The sequence below is a fragment of the Camelina sativa genome, chromosome 7 (assembly GCF_000633955.1).
Source record: "Camelina sativa cultivar DH55 chromosome 7, Cs, whole genome shotgun sequence".
NCBI lineage: Eukaryota > Viridiplantae > Streptophyta > Magnoliopsida > Brassicales > Brassicaceae > Camelina > Camelina sativa.
Genome location: NC_025691.1, coordinates 19,891,847 through 19,900,870, shown reverse-complemented (window position 1 = coordinate 19,900,870; position 9,024 = coordinate 19,891,847). Strand labels below are relative to the sequence as shown.

Here is a 9,024-nt window from a genome sequence, read left to right as displayed (position 1 = left end):
AAGTAAACACTTGCTTTTAGTTACCTAATATGAACTATAATACTATATACACATGCTTTAATTATCATGTAAATATGTAAGAAATTGAAATATTCCAAAGTATTAATGTTTAGGCCAGATTCATCTGGATTGCAATACCATTTGATATTATTAATGTCAATAATTATAAAAGATTTGATAATTTATTTATATATATGACCACAATTATAATATGATGATGCGCATTAATTAATTTTATTATATAATGCTGAGTCGTCTGTTTGGGGATTATTCAAGAATAGAGACAGAGCTGGTAACATGGTGGTGGTGATATAATTATATATTTTTAGTTCTGTATTCCCTCTTATTATAATCCAAAGTCAAATACTATAGGCTTTTGGGTCCCTATATAAAACCTACTTAGGCCTAAAAAGAAGACAATAATTTTTATTTTATTTTTTTTTGTTGCAAAGAAGAAAAAGAGCAGATCCAGTTGATCTCAAGATCGCATCTGAATCATAATATATATCATGACCAAAGAGGAGACCGTTTCATGCTCCCAACCTTCCGATGGTGTTATGGGAGAATCTGATAAGGTAAATCTTGAAACTATTTCTTGATTTAAGTGTTTTAAACCACAGATTTTCTCAAATTAAGTAATTTTTTGTTTGTTTTCTCAATCTCCTTCTGGTGTTTCAATCGGTGAGAATTAATCTCATGTTCATATGATTCTGGTTTTTCATATAGATTTACATATAGTTTACTTTCATATAATTTTTATGCTTGAAAATTAATACTTGATTTGCTGCTTCTAATAAAAGTCAACTTTGCTTGTTCAGAAATGGTCTCGAGTATCGAAAAGTTCATTGTTTTGTAGTATCATGCTTTGCACATAAAACACAAACAAAAATGGTGCATGCTTTTAATTAATTCGGGTCGGTTATTGAATGCTCAAGGATACCAAAATTTATTCTGGTATTTAAATATTTTTGATGTTAACATCCAATTATATAAGATCCTCTCTAGACCGGTCGGATACAAATTCTTTTTTTTTTGTTTTTGTTTTTTGGCATTTCCATCTCCGTTCATTTTCTATGATATTTTCACTTTTGTGTGTAAAACACATGTAAGATTAGAAGGTGAATATAAATGCATGTGGATATATTTACAGGAAGAGGAGCTTGATGCAACAAAAGCAAAGGTGGAAAAAGTTAGGGAAGAAAATGAGAAATTAAAGCTCTTGCTCTCGACGATTCTTAATAACTACAACTCTCTTCAAATGCATGTCTCCGAAGTTCTCCGAAAACAACAAGGAGCTTCTATAGAGCTAGAGGTTGATCGTGATCAAGACAAAGATAATGATTTTGGTGTAGATATATCACTTAGGCTTGGAAGATCATCAGAGCAAACGATCTCTAAAAAAGAGGAGAAGGTGGACAAGGCTTCTGGTGAGAAGGAGGAGGGATCAAAAAAGAAAAGATCTTCACTGGGGTTAGGATTTCAGATCCAAAATTGTGAAGATTCAACCTCGAAACTAGATTATCTTTGTAGACAAGTTAAGAATGTAAACGCAGAGAATAAATGTGTATCTTCGAGGAAAGATGTCAAAACAGCTAGAAATGAAAATCAGCAAGATGTTTTGGAAGAGCATGAGCAAACAAGTTTGAAGAAAACTAGGGTTTGTGTTAAAGCAACATGTGAAGACCCATCAGTACGTACCACCAAAACCATGCATACATTACATATATGTGTTTATTTAGCACGTAACATCTATTCTAATTAGTTTGATCATATTGGTATATGTTACTTGAATGTATAGATAAACGACGGTTGCCAATGGAGGAAGTACGGTCAAAAGACAGCAAAAACCAATCCTCTTCCACGAGCCTATTACCGTTGCTCCATGTCGTCAAATTGTCCCGTCAGAAAACAGGTATACTACATTCTTAAACAATCTTTTTTCATTGTTAATTGGTTTTGAGTTAAAAACTCATTATATATATATATATATATATATATATATATATATTCATTGTCAACTGGTTTTTGAAATTTTAGAACTCATAAAATATAAATATGTCTATAGGTGCAAAGATGTGGAGAAGAAGATACCTCCTCGTTTATGACAACATACGAAGGAAACCACGACCATCCTCTTCCCATGGAAGCAACCCACATGGCTGCTGGAACTTCCGCAGCTGCCTCTTTATTACGATCTGGCTCCTCCTCTTCCTCGTCCTCCACCTCAGCGAGCCTAAGCTACTATTTCCCTTATCACCACTTCTCTATCTCCACCACTAACGCCCACCCCACCGTGACATTGGACCTCACACGACCCAACTATACCAATCAATCACCAATATCTTCTTCCTCTTTCAGTCTCAACTTCTCCTCGCCTGATCCTCCACCTCCATCATCTCAAGATCAAACTTTGAACTTTGGTGGCTTGCGAACACAAGCTTCTTTGAGTACAGATTCCCTAATGGCCCGTTATCGAACGAGACTTTCAGGACAACAGTAACTATATCGGTATAGGGATACAAGTCCGGAAAGTAATTGATATATTTCCATTTCCTTTCTCATTCATTTGATTTTCAGCCTCCGAAAGAGAGATTTGGTACATTTTGGCATGATATGCAAATTGCATATATATATACTTGTAGATATTCAAGTATCTAAATTAGTGGCTGACCAATCATATAATGGAGCATATATGAAGCTTTTGTAAATGTATATTGTCCTACAAACAATTTGCTACACAAAATATATTTGCTTTTGTATATTTTTTTTCTTTTTGTTAAAAGGCATTTAATATAAAGAAATACAAAAGTTTAACAGAGCCAAAGACCCAGTGTTGGAAGCCCAACAATCAAAGTAAATAAAAGGCTATTACATGACCCACTTATTTTGAAAGGAACCAGAAATGAACCAAACTCGAACCAGCTAGTTAAGGGGGAACCAAATAAACGGTTGAGGAAATAACCACTTCAAACCACTTTGCTTTGCCATCACTGATTGGTGATGAATCGCTTTCGAGAAAATCACAAGGACCACACCTGCAATTAGGTGTTTTATGAGGGAGCTAACTTATCTCTCAGATCCAGCGAACCAAAGGATCAGAAGGTTTGTTGTTAAGGATGGATTGGAGACTCGGAAGCTTAATGCTCTGTTCCGCACTAGAGAGTCAAGCTGCCGGAGAAGGAGATTTGCTGGTTTGAAGGAATTACGGTGTAGTCGATGGTTTCTTTCAGCCCAGATGGAGTAAATCGTAGCTTGCCAAACGATGAGGATTAGTTTCTTTGCCACAGCTGATCCCCTGTAGTTGATGAGGTTTTGAATCGTTCCAGTCCAAGTTAAGGACACGTTGAGGGAGCATCGGCGAGAGATTGTGGTCCAGATCAGTGAGCTGAATTGGCAGTTGAAAAACAAATGGTCGCGACTTTCTTCCGCATATCCACATAGTAGGCAGATGGGATCAACCTGAAGCCCCCAGTTTAGTAATCTGTCGCGAGTTAAACACCTCTTCAGCATAAAAAGCCAGGTAAGAAATTTATGTTTGGGAATTCCTCCTTTGAACCAAACGATCTTGTGCCATTAAACCATTGGTATATGTGTTTTAAGAGCATGATAAATAGTCTCGGTGGTATGTGCATCTTTCATATGGTCATCAACCCACCAGATGTAGGAATCTGGTTGATCCGTTAAGGATAGGATGGATAGTTCGGTTTGATAGCTGACTTGAGCTTCTGATCTCGCCGGGGGTAACCTCCAGCCGCCTCTTCTCCATAAGTCAGCAATGATTATGTCTCGATAAATGCCCAAGGGGCCTTCTCCTTGAAGGTAAGTTAACATACGGCCTAATTTGCACCAATGATCACTCTAGAATTTACAGCTTCTTCCATTTCCTATTTTCATCTTAATCCATGGGTAAGCCTCCTCTCTAATTTGTAACAGTTTGTTTGATAACCAGGAGTGGTGATTCTTCTGCTTACAAGTTCAGAAGTTGGTTAGGTTTCCTGAGAGATAAGCTCATGTGAACCAAGCGACCCAGATTGACCTAGACCTAAAGAAGAGCATCCAGATAAGTTTGATCAAGCAAGCTTTGTTCCACAGTCGTAGATCACGAACCCCCAAACCTCCTTCATCTTTCCGGTTGACCACAACATTCCAAGCTACTCGTGCTGAGTGATGACCCTCTGTTGTACCTTTCCACAAGAAAGCCCCATAGAGGGAATTCAAAGTTTCAATGCATCTTTTGAGAGGTACATGAGCAGAGCACCAGAAATTGGAGATACCAGTGACTACCGTGTTTAGAAGCTGGAGGCGACCAGCAAACGATAGAGACTTTGTGGCCCAAGCGTTTAACCTGCTTTGATCAGAAGGGCACAATCTAGGAGAGTAAGTTTCTTAGTGCAGAGAGGCACCCCTAAGTATCTTATCAGAAACTGGCCATGGTTTATGCCTGAAGCTAATTTGATGTGGTCAATTTCAGGTTGTGAGAGTCCTGAAATAAGAAACTTGTTTTTGGTAGGCTGATTGCTAGACCTGAGGCTTCCTCAAACTCCTTCAACACTTGGAGAACACTTTCTACAGAGGAGGAGGACCCATCTACGAAGATCAGAAGGTCATCAGCAAAACAGAGGTGAGTTAACTTTAAGTTCTGGCAGTTATGATAATATTGAAATTTTTCTTCCTCAGCAGCTCTATCTAACATGACAGACAGACAGTTCATGACAAGGACGAAAAGTTATGGGGACAGCGGATCTCCTTGCCTTAAGCCTCTTCCACCTTTAAAATAACCATGTAGAAGCCCATTGAGACCCACTGAGAAAGTAGGCGTGCAAACACATGCCTTTAGCCACCTCAGGTAAAACTCTGGTACCTCGATACCTCTTAGACAACTAAAGATGAATTCTCATCTAACAGTGTCGAAAGCTTTAGCTATGTCAACTTTGATTGTTATTCGCTTGGGTCCCCGAGTCTTGTGATAGCCGTTAACCAGTTCCGCAGCCAATAGCGTGTTTTCAACTAACAGACGCCCTTTTATGAATGCAGTTTGATTGCGTTGGACTAGTGATGGGAGGATGGGTTTCAGCCGAGTTACAAGAAGCTTAGAGATGACCTTGTAAAGGGTATTCAATGAGGAAATGAGACAAAAATCTGATATTAAAGAAGCGCATGAGAACTTAGGAACCATCACCAGGATGGTTGCATTAATTGTAGATGGAAGGAAAGCTGTTTGGAAGAAGTGGAGAATACCAGTTGTAACTTCTAGACCCAGAATTTCCCACGCAGACTTGTAAAAAGCTGAGGTAAAACCATCAGGGCCCGGCGCCTTGTTTGTATTTAGCTTGAACATTGCTTTCGTTATTTTTTCAAGTGATGGGATCTTAATCATTGTTTGTTTCAGCTCTGGATGGCAACAATAGCTAATCAAGGACCAGAACCAAGCTATGGAGGTGGAGATGGTTCCCAGAGAGACTTGCCCGAGGATAGATTGGAAATGACTTACAACCATCCTGCTCATTTCCTGCGGATCTACTATTAGACTGCCAGAGGGGGAAGTGAATGATCTTATTTCATTGAAAGCGTTACGGATCTGAGTCATTCTGTGAAAGTAAGCAGTATTCAGGTCTCCTTCTCTTAATCAATTTATGCGGGACCGCTGTCTAAAGTAACTTTCTTCAATTTTCCTGAGGAATTCCCATTTAGCATGCATCTCTCTCTCCTGGTAGAAAAGGTCAGTGGATGGTGAAGACATTGCCTGTACCTGCACATCTTGAAGTAAATGGTTAGTTTCCCTCACTCTATTTTGAATATCCGAAAAATTCTCTCTTGAAAGGGTTTTTAACTCTCTCTTTAGTGTTTTTTGTTTTGCACTCAGCACTGACAAACTTGATTCTAAGGGATGTGAGTTTTCAGCTAAGACTAGGGGTGTCAAACGGGCATGTCCGTGACCGAACGGACTGATTGCGACGGTCTTGTTTTTCTTTCGAACCGCTGCGGACAGCCCGCCACGGGCGGCGGGTTATATATCACTGCCCATACCCGCCCCGCTTAGCTTAGCAGACTAACGGGCATGCCCGCAGGCGTTGATAAGACTTCTAGCATGTAAAGCCTCTTCTCTCATTCGTTTCTCTTTCCATTCTTTAGTTGTTATACCACTTGAACTCAAACCTGTGTCCCTGTTTACATACGGAAAGATTAACACATGAAAAACTGATTCAATAAAAAGAACTAAGAGTCTAAGATCATACGCCAATAACCTACATATCACCTTGGTTCTTCGTTCATGACAGTGTGTGTATATAGCTTATATTATTGAATACAAAGCAGACCAGCTCAATCCGTTAGACTTATCCTTCTTAGTTTGAGGTCCAAATAAGCAACACTTATAAAACAAACTGAATTTCATTAGACACAAATAATAAACTTTGGAGAAGTACTTCAACAAGATTGCGTGAAAATGTTCTTTTGCCACTGTTTTTAGGGCCATAGACCAAAACTATAACTGGTTGCAACGAACTGCAGGAAACAGAACTTGCTGCATCCGAACTGCAGGAAACAAAACAGGTTGATCAAAGAAGTCTCTGTCCAAAAAAATATCAATTAAACTAATCCAAGAAAGATGAAAGACTTAAAATTTATGTATGAGCTAGAATACCTGAGACTTTCATCCTTGCGATGATGACTTATGTTTCTTTCAACATTAAGATCAAGCAACTCTTTGTAACTATTATACATATGCTACTTTGTGTTCACCATTATTTATCTCGTTCTCACTAGGAGTTTCTACCTTGGAAGCATCAGAAGAATCCTTGCCGTTCCCTTTGGAAGCTGGTCTTGTTCTTTTATATGGCTTACCCTCATGCTCTTGCTTGAACTTCGATAAAAATTCCCTTAAGACAGCAATTGAAATGTCTCTATTATTTACCTAATCATTCAATACAAACATAAAGCAAAAAGTTCATGTTCACTCTTAAATCTCACGTAACTTTCAAAAAGGTAAACCAATTCTAGTTCCTAAACAAGGCATCAGCTAATTCAATTCGAATCAATGTTCGGTTCAGTGTCTAACTAAAGCTACAACATTTAAAAACAAACCAAAGCAGCCAATTCTAAATTCAGTTGTCCATCTCTAAGTCTAACTTGCCTTGTTAGTTGATAGTTTTCACGAACATGGAGAGATTGAGAAAACATGGTAAGAGAAAGGAGGTTAGAGACACCAGGATTTGTCCTTGGAGTCGTCGCAAAGAGTGAGTCTCATTACCATCTTATCGAGAATCCTCCAATTCACCGTCCGATTTGGAGACTAAGAAAGACGAATATGAAAAACCTTCCATGGCTCGTCGGGTCGCCCGCAAACCCACGACAGACATGACCACCAAAACCGCAGACCAAACAGATTGAGTCCCGAGACCCGCCAACTTTTGGGCTTCAAAAACAAGGCCCATACCCGCCTCACAATGTTACTTGACGGGCTATGTCCGCGGGCTTAAGGCCTAATTGACACCTCTAGCCAAGACCCAAGCAGAGCCAATCGTTTGGAGAAATAGGGGATGAGAAGTGAGGAAGTTGAAGAACTTAAAGGGTTTTGTGCCAGCAGAGGGGAGGGAAGCAGCTAGATTTAGGAGCCAAGGAGAATGGTCAGAGAGTTCAGGGGCTAGGAAAGAAGCAACATTGTTGTGGTAAGTAGAGAGCCAGTGATTATTTACTAGCAATCTATCTAACTTTTTTGCTGTGGGATTTATAGGGTTTTCATTCGACCAGGTGAAAAGGGGGCCTTGTTAACAAGGATCAAACAGCTCCATCTGTAGCACACAATCACGAAGCTCTAGCATACGGGAGGTTAGGTGGTTGACCATCAGATTTGAGTGCTCTGCCGGATGAATGATTTGGTTAAAGTCACCACCGAAAAGCCAAGGGTTGGAGTCCAGGTGGAATCTTTGTTGGATCCCAATGAGTGACTAAGCGAGAGTGAGGGCTTTTTTGTTTTTGGAAGAACATGGGTGGCTGCAACTGATTTTGGAAGAGGAGGGGCTTGCGGGATAGCATCAGAGCTAGTCTGACATTGGACTGAGTCAACAACTGGATATGGAGAAGTAGAGTTGCTTGCCTCTTTAGTGTCATGGGGAGGTAATAAGGAAGCGGGAGCAATGTGTTCTTTTCCTTTTTGAGATCTGGGGATATATCCAGCTTTGACATTCTGATTTTTTCCCACCACTTTATCACCAGATGGCTTTTTTGCTTCTGACCAGGATAGAGTAACACTGGGACAAAATCTAATAGAATGTCCTATGCTTTTACAGTAGGAGCATGAGGGAGGGATCCAAGGGTATTCAACAGTAATATTAATTACTTCACCACTGGATCTTTCAATTTCGACAGTTGTAGGCATAGGTTCGTTTATGTTTCTCTCCACCTTGACATGTGCTTCAGTCAGACTGACTAGGTTTCTTGTAAATTCATCCATTTCCTTTGGCTCACCAACCAGACCATCAACTAAGCTAATGCCCTTCTGATGAATCAGGTCAAAAGGCATACCTTTGAGATGGGCCCAAATTGGAATAGTATCTAGGTCAGTATTAGTTCCACCAGTTGAATCCCACTGAGCCATGAGGAACATGCACTCACCGATATACCACAGCTTCTTTTCCAGTACCTTGGTGGAATGATTGAGGTGCACTTCTATCCTTTGGCCTTTACCCAACATGTGGCTCAAAACACTCTGAATATGTTTGTAAGTAGGAAGCCTGCCTTTAAATTTACCAATGATAAAATCTTTATGTAACTCGACTCCTTCATGAAAAACATAATCAGAGATTACGATTCTCGGCTTCCCCTCAGGAGAGTAGTTTACAGGAGCCAATCTGGTTAGAGTATGATCAGCTCCTCGCTTAAGCTTTTGAGCAAGGGTAACTTGGGGTGGGGAGGAGGTTGGAGGGTTCATCGAAGACGGAGGGGGACCTAGGGGAATTGAGGAGGGTGGCGAGACCAGAGCACTCAAGGGGGGATTTGGGGTTTGAAAGTTCACCTCCGGAGTAG

At 40.0% G+C, this 9,024-nt stretch overlaps 1 protein-coding gene across 1 annotated transcript; it reads left to right on the top strand.

Annotated features, from left to right (window-relative positions):
• LOC104701626 (probable WRKY transcription factor 36) lies at positions 344–2,747 on the top strand. Its single transcript, XM_010417342.2, has 4 exons — positions 344–575; positions 1,151–1,690; positions 1,799–1,912; positions 2,066–2,747. The coding sequence occupies exons 1-4, from the start codon at positions 510–512 to the stop codon at positions 2,498–2,500; spliced, it is 1,155 nt and encodes a 384-aa protein (XP_010415644.1). The 5' UTR covers positions 344–509; the 3' UTR covers positions 2,501–2,747.

What these genes read in the sequence shown, in the direction of transcription:
- LOC104701626 (XM_010417342.2), top strand. Translation starts at nt 510, where the DNA reads ATGACCAAAGAGGAGACCGTTTCATGCTCCCAACCTTCCGATGGTGTT. An exon ending in CAACATGTGAAGACCCATCA is followed by an intron (nt 1,691 to 1,798) that starts GTACGTACCACC and finishes TTGAATGTATAG; the next exon opens with ATAAACGACGGTTGCCAATG. An exon ending in ATTGTCCCGTCAGAAAACAG is followed by an intron (nt 1,913 to 2,065) that starts GTATACTACATT and finishes ATATGTCTATAG; the next exon opens with GTGCAAAGATGTGGAGAAGA.